The 19,178-nt window shown below is 41.5% G+C and overlaps 1 protein-coding gene across 2 annotated transcripts in view; it reads right to left on the bottom strand.

Moving 5' to 3' along the window:
• Nucleotides 1-11,087: 11,087 nt before the first annotated feature.
• Nucleotides 11,088-19,178, bottom strand: part of mettl22 (methyltransferase like 22) — a 40,373-nt gene continuing 32,282 nt past the window's right edge. For both annotated transcript variants that reach the window (XM_034113618.1, XM_034113619.1), the window contains exon 12: nucleotides 11,088-12,341. In XM_034113618.1, coding sequence (XP_033969509.1) covers nucleotides 12,216-12,341 — 126 coding nt within the window. In that variant the 3' untranslated portion in view covers nucleotides 11,088-12,215. The remainder of the gene's footprint in view (nucleotides 12,342-19,178) is intronic.

Below are 19,178 nucleotides of genomic sequence, written 5' to 3'. Positions count from 1 at the left end.
AAATGCAGCTTTTCTAACGGCTCAGACTAAGTCCTGCAGTCGGCCTCCCAGCCAGTTCACAGGGGCTGCTCATTTTTGATTATGTAACAGTGACTATGACAATACAACTTCTTGATAAAGAATCAATGTAAGAGAAATATGAGCACAAAGGCTGTCTGCTCTCTCTCTTTTATGTAACACTGGCAGCAGGAACAGGAAAAATCCAGCTATCTGCTTTCACACAGCGAAGGAAACCCTGACCCTTCACACAAACAAACACACACAAATGCACGGACGCACCCACAAATACACGCAGGCACACACACACCGACACAGGCATGGGCACAGAGCCGGTCTCTTGGCAACACCTCGTGAACTGGATGAAACCGGTTTAGAGTGGCAGAGTTACACAAGGCTGCATCTTCTTCTGCCCGGAGGAGCGCCGCAGATATGATGTCATGGAGGACGAGCTCTGACTGGGATAAACTGGAATCTGTTATGAGATGTTATGTCATGAGACAGATGTTATGTCATGAGACAGATGTTATGTCATGAGACAGAATTTTAACTGAATAGGATTTCCCTGGTTTATTATCAAAGTACCACTAAAATGTATTTAAATGCATCATTCAAGTTGTTATGGCAGAGGGTTATCATGCTAATACGAAACACAGAGACTTTGACACCGCTGTTGTGAAACATGCAATATGTTCCTAGTTAAGATTATTACTACTGCCTGCTAGTTCTTAGTTAGACCATATATTACTGTAACAACAATCTGTATGTAACTCATATCATTTTACTGCTTTTATCTACTACGCTTCTTTCTACATGTTACACTTATATTATTTTATAAATACTGCTGTTTATAAATACTTACTTATCTACCATCATCATCATTTTTATTTTTTACATTATGTGCATGCCTTTTATCAAACCTCTATTTTTTGTGTGTCCATCTATACTTTGCTGTAACAATGTTGATGTCTCCACTGTGGGACGATAAAGGAACTATGATTCTGTATTTGTAAGGATCCATAAATCGGACTATTGTCCACGTCCCATTTCCCTTAGACATCATTTTCACAGTCTCTCCAAGAAGGCTTTCACAGTGTGGCAATCACTTGCTAAGTGACAGAGAAGGTTTTGTAGAGAGACCCTGATAGAAACCCCCGGGAGCAGGGGACAGATGCTCTTCAGGACCATTCTCTACTTTCACATCCTGCCTTTAACATGGTCACAACATGATGTCACAGATTTTCACATACACTTTCAGTCGTTGCTAATCCTCAGAGAGAACCACGTTCAGAACCGAGTTAAAATGCAGCTGACATCTCCAACCTTTTACCATGGCAACAGCTCAAGCTCCAAAGGAAAAAGGGACAAAAGGGATGTGTATGCCATGGTTTATAAAGACAGAAAAGTTCCTCAATAGTGTTTTTCCAATAGATTTATGAATGAACTCTGTGTGGGCAGCCATCCTTACAATGTGACCAGAGGTTATATCAAACCAAAGAATGAAGGATATGAAAAGGAACACTGACTGGGAATCCTCACCGGAGGCGAGCTGTGGTGCTCTGTCTTCTAATGCACTCTGACTGTCTGTAAATGTCTCTGCTGTCTGTCAGCAGCAGCTCCTAGAACAATTGACTGTAACAGAATCATTTTAATGCCGGCTCCAAGAGCAGAAATCAACAGTGTTTGTAGGACTGTCATACTGGTAATGTCCCCTTATACATAGATTTCCCTACAGATGTATATTTTTAGGTTTTTATTTGACCGACTAATCAATAGAGCCAACTTGCTATGGCATGTAATATATTCAATATATTTTCTACCTGCATATTGATGACATGACATTTTTTTCAATATGATCTTCTAAAGTCAGATAACCTGTGTATATACAGTGTGATGACCCTGGGTCCTTATGTCCTGTGTGTGTTTTGCTTTGCCATTCTCCCCTCTTCTTTGTCAGTATTATGACATGATCTAAAAATGAAAAATACGATTCATATATGGATACTAACAAATGCGTGTTCCACTCCACACACAAAAACCAACTGATTTGTACAAGTGTTATATTGTTTTACAAATGCACACAACAAAACGTGAATAAACATTATTTAACATTGAAAGTTGACATAGATCTGGTTAGATCCACATCAGTAACTGCATTTATTTCCAAAGTATATAATGTTCAGTTTCAGTTGATCAAAAACCAATTTTAAAATGTGGTTCAAAATGAGGCGAGTAACAGACAATTTCGTAGTGATGTCTGCATCTCTGTATTCCTCTCTGTTTCCTAGTGGATCTTGTCCGCTCCAATATGTCTGCAGACATATAGCGGCGTCATACAGTAGTAGCTAATATCTATTTCTATAGCTATGGTGTCCCAGTTAAAGAACACCACCTCTCCTATTGTACCCATATATTGACAGGTAAACACCATGTATGCCATGTGTGTGATTGTGAGAATGTTTTCTATGTTTTCAGGGTGTAGATATGTCAGTAAGGCAGCACCAAAGACCCAGGTGGAGTTTGACTACGATGGACCCTCCATGAAAACTTCAGTCCCTGGACCCCGATCAGAAGTAATGGACAGACACACACTTACACTCTTTCTCCCCTCACATTTTACACAGTGTGACTAACTCTGTTTTTCTGTAGGAGCTGACGAAACAACTTGGACACATCCAGGTGAGCTGTGTGTGTGTGTGTGTGTGTGTGTGTGTGTGTGTGTGTGTGTGTGTGTGTGTGTGTGTGTGTGTGTGTGTGTGTGTGTGTGTGTGTGTGTGTGTGTGTGTGTGTGTGTGTGTGTGTGTGTGTGTGTGTGTGTGCGTGCGTGCGTGCGTGCGTGCGTGCGTGCGTGCGTGCGTGCGTGCGTGCTGTTTTGTTTGAATCCTATTTTCTCCAGTTTTTTGGTTAGGTAAAGCCTGTATTTTATTTATTTTATTTTGTTAGGTAAGTTTAGGGTCCTTTTGTATAGAAGTTTTGTATTTTATGTTGGCTTTGTCTCACATCTGAAACATCAATTCAACTAAAGGTGATTTTCATTGTCACTTGGGAGTGGGAAGAGTGGGGGGTGCGCATCTTTTTGCTATGTCTAGGTTCCCCTAGACTGGGGTGTAACATAAACTCTTGATAGCCGGTAAACATATACAAAAACAGCTTTTGCTGCTCAAGGGCACCACGGCAGGGCCCAGGAGGTGAACTGGGACCTCTGCGAGTGACTGAGTCACTGCCGGGACGAGACTGGAGTCATTAAAGATGGAATAAACTGACTTGCACAAACTTTTCACAAAGTGAGTTTGTCCTCATCATGTGATGACTCCACAGCATGTAGACACATCTGTGTAGCTCATTAGCTTACTCATCCAAGACGTCCTTTTAGTTCTCCAGATGAGGACGCTGATGTTTGTATATCTTCTGCATAATGTGGCATTCTTCAACACTGATGAAATGTCAGAGCACCACCATTTTGGAGGTTATACAAATTGAATGAAGTGAATTGTGAATATGAATGATGTGGTCTAAACGTTTCTGAAAAGTGTATCGATGAGCAGAATCAGAACCGTTTGGACCCACTCAGCATCTGTTCTATAAATACTCACCGGCTCTATTTTAGCCTGAGCTGTGGTGCAGTGTCTCCTTCATCTGTCCTTTAGTCTTTCCAGTAGAAAATGGAATGCAAGCATTCTCAACTTCTTCTACTGGGCTAAGGCACTTTATGTGAAATATAAATATGAAGTTTCATTAACTGGATTTTTATGCATTTAAAGAACAACAACATACAGTAGCCGCAAATCTGAGATCCGTGTTCATAACTTCACTTTTAACACTTTTAACTCATTAATGTAGGAAATAGCAATACTTATATTTAAAACAGCCATCACATTTACCTACGTAGCTCACTAATGGTAAATCCACACATCAAGGAAAGATCACCAAATCAACAAAATCTGCAAGTAAACATAATTACTAATGAAATATAATACATTATTTCATTAAAACAGCTTTACAGCTCTTTTGCAATACATTATGTTATATTATGTATCACAAATCAAATGATCCATAGCCCTTTTTCCTGTGGACGTGAATCAGTGGACGTTTGAAGCCCCGCCCCCTGCAGCGTCACATCCTGCTGGGTTTGACCTTTGAACATAAGTGATATTTTAGAAATTAGTTCAATTCAAGTAGATATTACTTGTGATGATTTGGGATTAAATGCATCATCTGTAAGAAACCATCCCTTATTCTATGTACTACACTTCCATAAAGGAAATACATCTCATTATTCAGAGCTAATTATCGAAGTTAAACACACTTTATCTAGCAAGAATATGTCAAATGGCTGTGATGAACTTATTTGTTTGGACTGTAGTAGATGCTTGTTCACAAACACAGGCATGGAGAGCACACCTGCTTTTTCCTTTGATAAGAAGCTGTATTCATGTTTATGGTCATTTTCCTTAGCAGTGCTAGAGTGTCAGTGCGGGTCTCACTTGCTTCAGGGCTGAAACATGTGGCAGACTCAACATCTTGAACAAACATGCAGTATTTTGTTCTGAAAAACAACCCTGCAGCTCCCTTCCTGCCACCATCACCTTCTACGGTATATTGTGTTTTTATCTCTCTTCTAGCAAAGTATTGACAGAATGTGTGTGTTACCTGGATGCTGTGTTGCTTTCTGTTTGAAACTGGTCTGGTCTGGTAGCTGTGCTGTCCTCTAGTGACCTGACAGGCATCGACAAAAAGACTGTTGTGTAACTGCAGCTGCAGTGCTGCTATCCAACACTGATTCACAGCTGTCTGATCTACATATCAAATGCTTGTGACAGAGAAAGAAAGAGAGAGTCAAAACAAAGAAGTACACTGACTTTAGCACGTCAGCATCGCATTATATACAAGCCTGTGTCACACATCAAGTAGAGCAGATGGGGGTACAGTATGTGGCACTATGGGAAGCCAAAAAGGACACCATTAGAATGGCCCAAATTATATTATTTCATGAAGCATTTAGCCAGACCTACAGTCCTGTTGATGGTAATCTGCATACAATTACCAAGCCCCCACTCAGCTGTCAATCATGACGGCTCAGACCCTTTTCATAGCTCTTTCCCTCACCCAACGCAAAACACAAAAACCTTTCTGAAAACAGAAACTAATTAGAACAGAGCTCAACCACGGCTCATCCTGAGTACTGGAAACAGATATGGGGCTTGATCCAAAATGTGCATTAACATGACCTGAGAGGTGACAGGTTTTACACCACAGCACTTCTGTATTCACCAACAACTTATATATATATATAAGATATATACAGCACATGCAGCAGCACCCTGTTTCACATCAACCATTCCTCAGCTAATCTACCAGCTGACTGAGAGACCCTCTCCCTGAGGGTGGTCCGACATCAGCAGACAGGGGCGGGTTTGGAGGATTGGGGGCCTCAGAGGCAGGGGGCCTTTTAATCCTTTTTTGTTTTTTAAAACTCTTTCTCTAATTGAGAATATTATTGGCGGTGGTCAAAGAATTTGGGTCTGGTACTTAAATAAAACTATTTACAGATGTCCTGCCGGTCATAAGAATCTGTATCAGAGCCAACCCTGGAAATGTTGGACCCCGATACAATGGTCGTAGGATTGGTTGCAGCTTAAAGAGACCTATCAAACTCCAGTCCTTTCTTTACTGAAATCTTTGTCGTCCCCGTCCCCCACTGCTCCACACTGCAGCATTGTGCCGCATTAGCTTCTACGAAAGGAGAGCATGTGAATGAGAAAAACGATTTAGTCCTTGACTGTTTGGTTGGCTAAACACACTGAATGTGCCATGGTAACACATCTCCCTTTGTCATTATGTGGCAGTCATCACTCTCTCATGTTAAACAGAGGCAGGTCATATCAACTGCTGCTTATTAACAGAGAGCATCTCCATTATATTATTTTCTATTTGTCTGTAAGGTCCCAATCCACTTCCAAGACATTTCTCCCAGGAGTACTGGTGATCTTTGATGGCAGACCAGATTACATCTTGGCTGTGGTCGGGTTTGTTTGCTGTCTGCAGCCGGTGCATGTACTCCGTCAAAGTTTATTTATGGAGGTAAAAATACATCACTGTGTAACACAACTACAACTGACATCGGACTGAATATTTCTCTACCTCCAACGCTTCTCTCCTCCAGCTCATCGCCTCACATCATACCAGCAGCTGCTTATTTTCTGATGTATTTTTCCTATTTTCTTCCTTAAAGGCCAGGTGCATATGTTTTAATGATGATCATCTAACATATGAGTGTATAAGGCAGGAAAAGTTTAGTGGCTAGCTAATAGCGATGATGTGTGTTGAGTATGTCATCCGACTGCATGGACTCTAAAGCAGTAATTACTGACCGACCATCACTGTCAATGATTATGGAGAAATGTCCTGCCTTATGATAACCAACGGTGCACAAGCATTGAGTAACAGGGGTGAGACTCATAGGCGGCGCCAGGGGGGCGCTAGGGGGTGCTGAAGCTCCCCCCAGGATATCCATAGCACCCCCAAGAAATGTATGTCTTTTCTTTTTTTTATGTGTGAAATTCATAATTTGAAAAATTATTGATTCTAAAATAATATGCTACAGTACACGTACTTCTGGGTCATCTCTGTGTTTCATTCAAACTCTGCTCTGCGTGTGTGTGGCACGAGCCATTTTGTGTGCGTGCGCGAGCGAGCGAGAGAGAGAGAGCGTGCACCGGTGCCGGAGATCGTTGTGGATAGCATCTGGTGCTAGCTAGCTACGCTAACGGATATAAGGAGCTTTTTCAACAACAAGGTGGAGGGAGGACTCTCTCCTGTCAGACTGAGAGTCTCAGATAACATCAGTGAGGTAAAGGACTCTCTCAGTGTTTAGATAGTTCACTTTAGGCTAAGTTATCTCAGTGGGTCTCAAACGGTTTGGTCACCGTTCATGTAAATAAGTATTTCTGAGGCACACGTTTATATGATCATTATAGGTATAAAAAAATAAGAGAATAAATGAAAATCAGGCATGAAATACTATGACAGTAAAACAAGAATACAGTTTGAAAGGGGAGTGATTTGTAAAATATGCATAAAGAAAAAGTAAATCTGTTTACAGTTCTGTTTCATATGGGTGTTGAGAGAGGTATCCATAGATCTCTTCATGTTGCTCTCAAAGTGCACCAGATTGATGCTTTTAACTTCAATATTAAAAAAAACTTCCCGGGAGCATGCCCCCGGACCCCCCTAGGGGAGGTGAGGTCCACCCCCCACTTAAAAAAAAGAAGCACTTTACCTCTGCTTACACCTATATGCCGTGAGCTGATTATCGAGCCTTCACGGCCCGTCCACACGGCGGCGTGCGTTGAAGCTTGCCGGCGGGGGGGGGGCTGAAACTCGACCAACAACCAATCACATGAATCTCCCGCCCCGGACACACAAGCACGCGGTTTAGAGCTTGTACTGGCATATGATTCGATTGGCTGACGCTTCCGCCGAAGCTTCAAAAGTTGAACATTGCTCAACTTTTGCAGCGAGCAACGCTTTTGAAGCTACGCTTCACTCCCACAATGCAGTTCGGCGTGACGTCACCCCATTCAAAGTGAATGGGCAGAAGCTTCAACGCACGCCGCTGTGTGGACGGGCCGTCACTGTAACAGTCGCGGGTACACTGTGTATTTGTGTGGGGAGTGTTGCAGTAGAAAATTCCACTGTAGCGCCCGGTACATTAATGGGAAACCCTACATGTTTGAGCACCCTCTATGAAACGTCAAGCTACCCCACAGCACCCCAAAAGAAAATCTCTGGCGCCGCCACTGGTGAGACTGGTTCATTCCTCAGAAGCTCACATGCTGTATGTGGAGAGCTTTGCTGCTCCTTTGTATCTCCACACAGTTGGCGTGGCTGAGGGGAAAGACACTGATCTGAGATGAGAGGAATCTCCTCAATAGCTTAAAGTGGCGATAGACTGCATTTTGCTTTAACTGATCATCATGAATAATAATTTGATTGCACAAGGTAAAATCATGTAATAGCCATAAAATAATGACACCATCACGAAATGTTAATCCACTCCGAACTCCAGAACATTGCATTACTCTACTGAAGCATTACTCTACTGAAATACGGCTTTTAAAAACAGGAAATGACATGATATTAGGATATTCAATTCTAAGCCCATATCCAGTGTCACATCCCAATACTGACATCATATTGATATGTATTGCCAGCCCTGCTTCATAACAGCACAGAGATCAGGACTTCTGCAGACAGATATGACATGTTGCACAGTTTGTATGGAAACAGTGCAGTGAGCCATGTGTTGAGAGCTCTCTGTTAATACTCTCATATTGATTTGTTTCAGTATTTCATTATAAATATGAATTTAATAAATGAATAAGTATTTCTGTTCCTGCGTGCTTCACCATGCTGTAGCATTCTGTTCACTTTGTTGTGAAAATGCTTCCGGTTGAAATGGTAAAAACCAACGGTGCTCCTTGTATGCATACATGAGCAAAGAGCTTCATAAGAGATGATCATGATCCAGATATCTCTCAGAGCTCTGCTGTTCTGATTCAGTAAGACTAGTGATGGTGAGTCAGACGTCTTTGTTATCCCAACATTTTCTCATGTTTCTTTTATTCTGTTTTTAGGAAACTAAGATATGGTAAAAACTAACATTTGTGAGTGAGGCCCACACAATGTGTTCATATTCATATACCTGCACATGCTTGTACATACTAACAATGACATATTGTTTATGTTTGCTAATCTGTTTAGCTTCCTGTCCTTGTTATAGCAGCAATATGTCTATTTACAGCTTCCTCTACATGTTCACACACACTGAGACACCCGTTGCATATCCTGTGGCCAATCATTCAGAACATTTCAGTCACAAACCGAAGCTGTGTACACATCTGGAGAATGCTGGACAGGCACTTTCACTGGTCAATAAACTGAAATTGCAAATTATATTCGTGGTGATTTTTACCAGGTCCAGTAGTCCTGAACTGAGCTGCACAAGATGAACAATTGAATACCATACAACATTTAAGCTTCGGATGAACTAAATATGAATGTATTAAGTGTAACCTCTGCTGAATGTGGAGGAACATCCCTGAGTGTTTGAGCAGCTTCTCACTAGAAAGGAAGAGGCTGTGATATGTAACTGATGCTCACCCTGCTGCAAGAGAGATAGTGTGTGTGTGTGTGTGTGTGTGTGTGTGTGTGTGTGTGTGTGTGTGTGTGTGTGTGTGTGTGGGTGTGTGTGTGTGTGTGTGTGTGTGTGTGTGTGTGTGTGTGTGTGTTTAAAGGCTTAAGGTGTATCAAACCGGTATAGAAACAGGTATGTGTTCTTTCTCGCTTCTGGAAAATCTGGTTCCGACTCGATGTGACTGCCTCACTGCGGTTCATGGGTCTGGATCGACACTGATAGTTATGATGGTCTCATAACTGCTAACAGCACGGTGTGAGCCCCCCCCCCCCCCGGCCCTGCCTGAGTCGGTGCTGATGAGGGTCGACACGGACCCGAGCCCCGCACCGAGTCACATGACAGGGATCAGACCCTGCGCGAGACACGGAGCTAAAGCAGCGGCACTTACCAGGGATCAGGAGACAGCAGGCGGACCGGAGAACAGATCCCGGGACAAGAGGACCGACCGACCGACCGACCGCGCGCAGCAGCTCCGGGTGTGTGTGTGTGTGTGTGTTTACAGTGTGTAGTCTACTGCCAGGCCTGTCTCTGAGGGGGAGGGGCTTATTCTCTCTCCTGTTCCCTGTCAGAGAGTCACTCCTCTTTCCTTTATGTAATAATAACGTATATGGTAATACACAAGTTATTGCACACCATCACGCTGGTCCTGTTGCTTTCCAGTCCACCGGCGTTAGGACTGGGGGGGATGTTTCGTTGAGATGTTTGTTCAAGCTCGAAAAAGGTGTGTTCACAACACTCAACAGCAAATGTGTATAATAGATGTCATAAGGGTCATGCAAAAAGGCTATTCATATTTAATTGAGAGAGAGAGAGAAAGAGCGAGAGAGAGTTCCTTGTAAAAAAAAAGAAAGAAAAAAGTTCTTGCTAATGTTTAAAATGCTGCGGTTTGTTTATATCAGGAGTATCCAAACTACGGCCCGGTGGCCAAATGCGGCCCTCTGACCATTTTGAATCGGCCCTCAGCAAATTAAAAAAGTATAATGAAATATGGCCTACAAATGAAACTTCTGCTTGTCTTATATTGTACTTCTAATATATGTTCAAATATATTACACAGTATTCATGTGTTAATAAGCCCAATTTTCAAATAAATTCAGTCAATTAAGTTAACATTTTTTTCTAACAAATCTAAGTTCATAAGAAATAAGCCCCATAACACATTTACATAACAACCTTGAAATATACCCTTCATATTTCCTCTTATCAGCAATCTGAAGCTTCTGTTTTAAGGAATGAGCCGCCAACACAATAAATGAAACCCTATGGGGAGCTTTGAGGTTGTTTTTTCAAGTATCAAGAATAGTTTACCTACATTTGATGGATTTTTCTAACTTCTAACTTAACTTCTGAGGCAGTATACCTCTAGTGAGTGGCCCAGCCCTTCGTATGTTTTTCTGAATGTGGCCCTCGTGAAAAAACACCCGGGTTTATATGTATGTATTTGTGTATAGATGTTGCAACTATACAGAGCTTTAGCAATACTGTATGTTACTATGGTCATGACTCATGCTAATAAAGCTATTGAATTGAAAGAGAGAGATGGCTCTCCTGTGCAGACGGAGGTCCTCCCCCAGGGGGCAGCCCTTCTCTTTCTTTGGTTCCTGTACTGAAACTTTGGGGCACTAATTATTCATTTTCAATAATGGTGATTTTTAACAATGATTACATTTATCCAATCTTATTGTTGAAATGTTCATTTAAATTATCTGAAAACAATATGCCAAGTTTTAGCTCATGGCATCACAGTATCCACTGAGCTATTCAAAGATTACGTAAAATATAAAGAATAATGTATTTAGTATGACAAAGTTTGACATAATTATAGCCCATTCTGACGGCATTACATTTCCGCCTATGTGTGTTAAAGTGTTAATATGACAAAGATGGTAAATTGTCATCTTTTTTTTCCAGAGATACATGTGATACGGCCAACATCGCCCCTTCAGAGGAGCCGACATTGTCACTCTTTTTTTGTTATGGGAAGGTTCCAAACACCAGCCAAAAAAAAAAAATGTAGTTTTAATTAAACATGGTTTTGCTTTTTTCTACCTAAAGCAGGGGGTGGGGGGTTGTTCCTCTATTTAATGTATGACATGCTCTCGTTTAGTATTCATAAATACATATTTTGTAAGTAAAGAATACATATCAGAGCCACAGATATGCTCAGTGAATATTAATGACCAGTGCTGCTGGTGAAGGAGTTCATGCAGCATGGGACTCTGGAGCTTCTTTAGGTGAGAAAGGGTTCTAATACAGTAAAGATAGAGCACGTCATGTAGTTTGCACACAAAGTATGAAATCAAAAATGTGGGCAACAGACATTGACTATAAAGTTAAAGACAATATTTTCATATCTGTTTTGTAAGATATAAACAACAAGATTTGTATGAAAAAGTGGGTCTCCTGAAAACTGTAAAGGATCAGTGACCCGTAGCTGGATCAGAGGACATGTGGCTGAACACACACCTGATGGCATGCTCACAGATCCGTCGCCCTGAGCAACACACACCGCCAGCATGGGATCCAGAAGAGTCTCCATATCCAACAGATATACTTCACTAATATGTTTCTGTGTCATACGAGCTGTAACATTGATGAGTTTCCTGCACGCGCACACAGTTTGTTATTATTCTTATTATCTCGTCATTACAGCTTCTGTCAAGCATTAAACTCACAAATCTGCTTCTGAAGTCAAAGAAGACAAAAATACTTTAAAAATATGCAATTGAGTTTCTTCCAAATACTAACTTCATGACCAACTTGTAGGGTATGTGTTCTGCAACACTTTATTTAACATTATACAAAGGTTACTGTTCAAACATCAAACGTTCTCATTACAAACCTGGAGAACTTCCATTTCCTATAAATATCTTTATGTTCAAGAATGCATAAATCTAGTTAAAAAAATAAATTATTCGAAATTCCTGAAAAAAAAAAGTCCCTTTATAAACTATATTTATTTTTTGTTTCCGTCTTGAATTTAGTCAATTGTTTCATTCTACTTATTTAGCAAACTGAACTCCTAACAGGATCTATGAATGGGAACATGTGGGGTGGGGGGCTCAGCGTTCAAACTGCTACCACAAGCAGACTCAGGGGGAAGGGTCCGCTCAGATGGCAGGGGGGTGGAGGTCACCTTCCACAGCTCCTGAAAAGAGGAAAACATGTCACTTCTATTTTTCTGTGTTTTCTTTTTCATTTTCTAGTTCATGTTCAAAAAGTACATTGTTCTCCCAGTAAAGAAAAAGCATTATTCTTGCTTTTGTAAAAAAAAATAAAAAATGAACTTAACCAACATATTATATTGTCCAAATGTATATTTATGTATAGATGTGGTTATTGTACAAAGCTTTGGAAATACTTTGTCATTATGGTCATGCCAATAAAGCTATTCGAATTGAATTGAATTGCTGATAACGTACGATAAGAGTTCTCAGAGAAATTAATCTCTGCATCTGATCCTGAGCTGCAGGAACTAAAATGGATTTTCAGGCTGTTCCTATGTCAGGACAGCAGCCTAACAATTCCTAATAGCTAACATTAGCAATCCCTCTCAAAATAGTGTTAAAGGTCCCATGTCATGCTTTTCCGGTTATTACCCGTCCCCTTGTGTGTTATGAAGGTTTTTATGCATGTAAACGGTCTGCAGAGTCAAAACCCCTCAAAGTACACCCTGTAGCGAGTAAAACTCTAACACAGAAAAGACCTCTCCAAAACGCCTCGTTGGAGATTTCTCATTTTCCAATGTTTACTTCCTGGGTACTCTGACGTGGGGATACCCAGAGGCCACACCCTCTGCCAGCCTTTCACAAAACAAAGCTTCCCAAACCTTTCAGCGATTCATGCCGGATATGTACAGCGTAGGGCACTGAAGAACGATGCTGTTCCTACTTTGTTTGGACCAGCGGGAGATTCGGGTACACAACCTGTAAGTACTCATTGTTGTTCGTGTATTTATGATGTTTAAAACAAACAAGGTATCTACCACGACTCTTTAAATGGGTAAACGTTTTTCGGACTACTACGTTGGGATGGCGGAGAAATGCTCTGCGCAGACCCATGCTCACAGCGTTATAAACCTTTTTCTTACTCAATATCAAGCCACACTTATTGTTTTTACTTCGGCTGTGAGTGTTTGTCTGTGCTCAGGATGAGTTTAGCTTGTTCTCGCTGTATCGCCGACACGGAAGCCTGTCTGCTCCTCGCAGCAACGAGCCTCTCAACGTCGCGACCAATCAGAGCACACTGGGCTCACAGGGAGGGGGGGGGGCAGGAGCTCCAACAAGCCGTTTAGGATAGAGAGTGAATACCGGTGAATACACATACTTTACAGAGATGCTGTATGAGAAACCAATGTGAGTTTGGAAAATTGCACAGTATAAATCTATTCTAGTATACCTCAACAATGGAATTATGATCAGTAGAAATGGCCATGACATGGGACCTTTAAAGAGCAGAAAGTACTGTGATAACATGGAGAAACCCCCCACCCTGTGTATGGGGTCAGATCAGTCTCAAAAATAAATAAATGCACACAGAAAGACCACAAAGTGTAATGTCCCGATTTATATATAATGTCTTTATAGATATAGATCGAGAGAGATGAGATAGAGCGAGAGAGAGAGAGAGAGAGAGAAGAGAGAAGAGATGATATAGAGAGATGAGATAGACTATAGAGAGAGATAGAGAGATATATATATATATACTTATGATATATATATATATATATATATATATATATATATATATATATATATATATATATATATATATATATATATATATATATATATATATAGACAATGCACACACAAAAACGTATCATTTTATAAATGTAAAAAAGTTTAACAAATATATTTCTGATCCACACACAAATAGTCAAAAACATATTTGAGTGTTGTTACATTTATATAAAAAATGCTTTCTGTGTGTGAATCTCTCTGCATTTGGGTGTGAATTTTTGAGACTCCCCTGACAGATTCACACATACATTTTTTTTAAGAGGCGAGTGTCTTCGGCCAATCCCCTTTTCCACCAAACCGGTTCCGGTTCAAGATCCGTTCTTGTGCTTTTCTGGTGCTTAACTGGTCCTTCTCTGTAGCACCACTTGTGTTTCCACCGCTCAGAGCCCGACTGGTGCTGCGTGATGACATCAGTGTGTACGTCGCTGATTTTCTCCCCAACGCCGCCTACAACAACAATGGGTGACTGCGTCGACTCGATGATCGTGTTGCTTTTAATCATACGGAGCCAGATACAATTAAAGAACTACTTCTCAACCCTTATACTTTTCGTGGTTCATTTAGCGGCTGCTGGAAAGTATTCACTGTCTGACTGTCACACAAGCAGCTGATAAATATCCCCCCCCCATAAGTGAATGTGTTTCAGTATGAATTGACGCTGTTTGGCATCACAACAGTGTTATGAAAGTTCCTCTGATATAAAATGGGTGATGTTAGCATAGCAACTGAAGCTAATCTGACTATCTTGACTACTTGTTGCTATTCTATTGTGGCATAAGCCGTTTTCTACAGGCACATTTTACCAGTGTCTTTTTCATTATGATTCTACTTGTGATAGTCGGACATGACAACCTGTGCAGCCCATGTATTGATTCCATCTGATAGCTACTATAATAACAAACAAAACGTCTGCCTGCTCTCCACAATGATCAATAACAGTGAACGGATGGTCAAAGTAAGGTACAAATAAACAGAATCACACTAAGCCTGGTTAGTGTTGCCTGACTTTATAAAGTGTGTGGTTGCGTTCTAGTCACTTTGCTCAGCACTACTGCTTGTTACAACTTTTATTTGCCCTACTCGCCTGTTATTGCTCAGGTTAATCTCGCCCCCCTCCGACGTAAGCGTGAAGTATTGGTTCTTGGTTCTTGCCGGGCAGCCGAGTGGGGCCAGCTAAGCACCGGTTTTCGGTGCTTAGAGCCGGCTCTGCTGCGGTGGAAACAGGAAGAACCAGAGCTTAATCAGGCTTTAGCCCGGAACCGGCCCTGGAACCAGTTTGGTGGTAAAGGGGCATTCACACCCCCAGACTCCGCAAACCGTGTAGATGTTATGCTACGTTACAAACTCATTAAGCACACCCTTGTGGGGGGCTTAAAATGAAGCAGACATCTGATGCCCCTTTCACGCTGCCGTGAGTTAACGGGAGAATAAACTCTGCCGTGAGTTAACGGGAGACTAAACTCTGCCTTGAGTTAACGAGAGAATAAACTCCGGTGGACGAGCAGCACTGCAGCGGTCGGTAAATCCCGGTGAAAAATCAGCGACGTACACACTGATGTCATCACGCAGCACCAGTCGGGCTCTGAGCGGTGGAAACACAAGTGGTGCTACAGAGAAGAATCAGTTAAGCACCAGAAAAGCACAAGAACGGATCTTGAACCGGAACCGGTTTGGTGGAAAAGGGGCATAGAACGCGACCACACACTTATAAAAAACCCACTTTATAAAGTCAGGCAACACTAACCAGGCTTCGTGTGATTCTGTTTATTTTTACCTTACTTTAGATAATCCGTTCTCTGTTATTGATCATTGTGGAGAGCAGGCAGACGTTTTGTTTTGTATTATAGCATGCTATCGGATGGACTCAATACATGGGCTGCACAGGTTGTCATGTCCGACTATCACAAGTAAAATCATAATGAAAAATACGCCGGTAAAATGTGCCTGTAGAAAACGGCTTATGCCACAATAGGATAGCAATAAGTAGTCAAGATAGTCAGATTAGCTTCGGTTGCTAAGCTAACATCACTCATTTTATACCAGAGAAACTTTCATAACAGCGTTGTGATGCCAAACAGCGTCAATTCATACTGAAACATATTCACTTAAGGGGATGAGGGATATTTATCAGCTGCTTGTGTGACAATCAGACAGTGAATACTTTCACATCTTGTCATTAGTCATGCAATAATCTCGAATGATAAATTATTACTTTTGCTTAATTATGAAGGTAGCTCAGTTAGTTTGAGGATATTTTGCCCACCGCTACTTTGCTACCACTGAATTTACTGTGATTAGAACGTTGATTTTGCCCACTAGTGTTCTGCGGGCGAACACTTGTTTACTAACACCGATTACTCCAAGTTACCTTATGATCGTACTCATCCTAGGTCAGGGGTGTCAAACTAAATTTCATCGTGGGTCACATCAGCATTATGGTTACACTCAAAGAGCCGGTTGTAACTTTAAGACTATATAGATATACATATATTATATATATAAAACAATGTATTATATTACATTATTGGCTCTGCATTGGATTATTATCGGATAGGGTAATAACTTCAAAATTAACTACGTCTGGAAGCAGAAGTCTAGGGCAAATAATTGCAAGTATCTTCAGTGTGCATGTCACAAAATGAGATGCATTGTGGGACATGTAGTTTATGGGCAACGTGCTTCTGTAAAGCGGCATGTAACCGTATAATAAACGTATTATATTCTTGCGGGTCACATAAAATGAAGTCGCAGGCCGGATTTGGCCCGCGGACCTAGGTTGTCAATTAGCATTATTTAGCTTGAAAACGCTAGTATTAAATGCCACGCATAATAAATCAATACACACCAGTAACGAAGCAACCATTCATAGCTTAAACATACTTAATCATGAACGCCAATATACTTCTACTAGAGGCGATAGACCCTGTCAAACAGTTATTTTCAATAACGTCAACTTCATTTAAAGATAATACTTGATAGCAGAACAACCAAATTAGCATGCAGAAACTTTAGACAGACTTAGCAGCGCTAGCTAATGTTAGCTTATATTAGCTACAACACAATTCAACCTACTGAACAGGTTTCAAAATATCCTCGAACTAACTGAGCTACCTTCATAATTAAGCAAAAGTAGTGAATTATAATTCGAGATTATTGCATGACTAACGAAAAGATGTGTAGTAGCGGGAGCGCCACTTCCAGATGCCATGTTGTTGGAGATGAACTCTGAACTATCACCCCCCCCCCCGGACTCTGTCACACCCCCAGACTCCGCAAACCACGTAGATGTTACGCTACGTTGCAAACGCAACACCCTTGTCGCATGTGATTGGCTTAAAATGAAGCAGACATCTGATTGGCCGAAGACACTCGCCTCTTAAAAAAATGTATGTGTGAATCTAGCGGTGTCAGGGGAGTCTCAAAAATTCACACACAGAAAGCATTTTCTATATAAATGTAACAACACTCAAATATGTTTCTGATGTAACTATTTGTGTGTGGATCAGAAATATATTTGTTAAACTTTTTTACATTTATAAAATGATACGTTTTTGCGTGTGCATTGAAAAATATGTGTATGGATGAAGAGTTACATTTGTGTATCCTTCTGTGTGCATTTATTTATTTTTGGGACTGATCTGACCCCATACACCCTGCGCCATGATGTTTGACTGATATGTTTCCTGTGTTTACCCAGCACTGTGATTAAATACCAAATATCTTATTTTCTGCAATATTCCACATTTCAACAGAAATATTCCAGTGTTTTTATCCAGGGAGCGCTGCTGCTACGTATCATCTGAATAAATCATCACTGCACCAGAATATACTGCTTACTCTTTTATGATATTATTTATCTTAATGTTAAAAATAAATGTTGTATGAACTTGAATGCGTATTGGAGTTTAGCATATTAGTTGATGTGTATTTGTGTAATGAGGGAGGGTGTGGCCTAAGGAGATCAACACCCTATATCAAGGTGTGCAGAATTATTAGGCAGCTTCTTTTCCTCAGTCAAAATGGGCCAAAAAAGAGATTTAACTGACTTTTGAAAAGTCTTTCAGAGGGATGCAGCTCTTGAAATTACTAAGATATTAGTCTGATCACAGAACCATCAAACCTTTTGTTGCAAATAGTCAACAGGGTCACAAGAAACGTGTTGAGACAAAAAGACGCAAATAAACTGCCAAAGATCTGAGAAGAATTAAACGTGAAGCCACCAGGAAGCCATTATCCTCCAGTGCCGTCATATTCCAGAACTGTGACCTACCTGGAGGGCCCAGAAGTCTCAGGTGTTCAGAGGCATGGCCAAGGGTTGGAAGGCTGAAACCACCACTGAACAAGACACATGAGTTCAAACGTCAAGACTGGGCCAAGAAACATCTGAAGGTTTTCTGGACTGATGAGATGAGGGTGACTCTTGACGGACCAGATGGATGGGCCCGTGGCTGGATCAGTACCAGGCCCAGAGCTCCACTTCAACTCTGACACCAGCGAGGTGGAGGTGGGGTTCTGGTATGGGCTGGTATTATTAAGGAGGAGCTAGTTGGACCTTTTTGGGTTGAAGATGGACTCAAAATCAACTCCCAAACCTGCTGCCAGTTTTTACAAGACACTTTCTTCCATCATTGGTACAGGAAACAGTCTGCATCTTTCAGGAAGACCATGATTTTCTGAAGGACAATGCTCCATCGCATGCTTCAAAGTACTCCACTGTGTGGTTAACCAGTAAAGGCCTTAAAGAGGAACGAATAATGACATGGCCCCCTTCCTCACCTGACCTAAACCCTTCCTCACCTGACCTAAACCCTTCCTCACCTGACCTACACCCTTCCTCACCTGACCTTAACCCTCCTCCACCCTGACCTAAACCCTTCCTCACCTGACCTCTAAACCCTTCCTCACCTGACCTAAACCCTTCCTCACCTGACCTATAAACCCCTTCCTCACCTGACCTAAACCCTTCCTCACCTGACCTAAACCCTTCCTCACCTGACCTAAACCCTTCCTCACCTGACCCTAAACCCTTCCTCACCTGACCTTAACCCTTCCTCACCTGACCTAAACCCTTCCTAATCTGACCTAAACCCTTCCTCACCTGACCTAAACCCTTCCTCACCTGACCTAAACCCTTCCTCACCTGACCTTAACCCTTCCTCACCTGACCTAAACCCCTTCCTCACCTGACCCTAAACCCTTCCTCACCTGACCTAAACCCTTCCTCACCTGACCTAAACCCTTCC

This window comes from Trematomus bernacchii, unplaced genomic scaffold (genome assembly GCF_902827165.1).
Source record: "Trematomus bernacchii unplaced genomic scaffold, fTreBer1.1, whole genome shotgun sequence".
In the NCBI taxonomy this organism is placed as follows: domain Eukaryota; kingdom Metazoa; phylum Chordata; class Actinopteri; order Perciformes; family Nototheniidae; genus Trematomus; species Trematomus bernacchii.
This window is presented reverse-complemented; position numbering and strand designations above follow the sequence as displayed.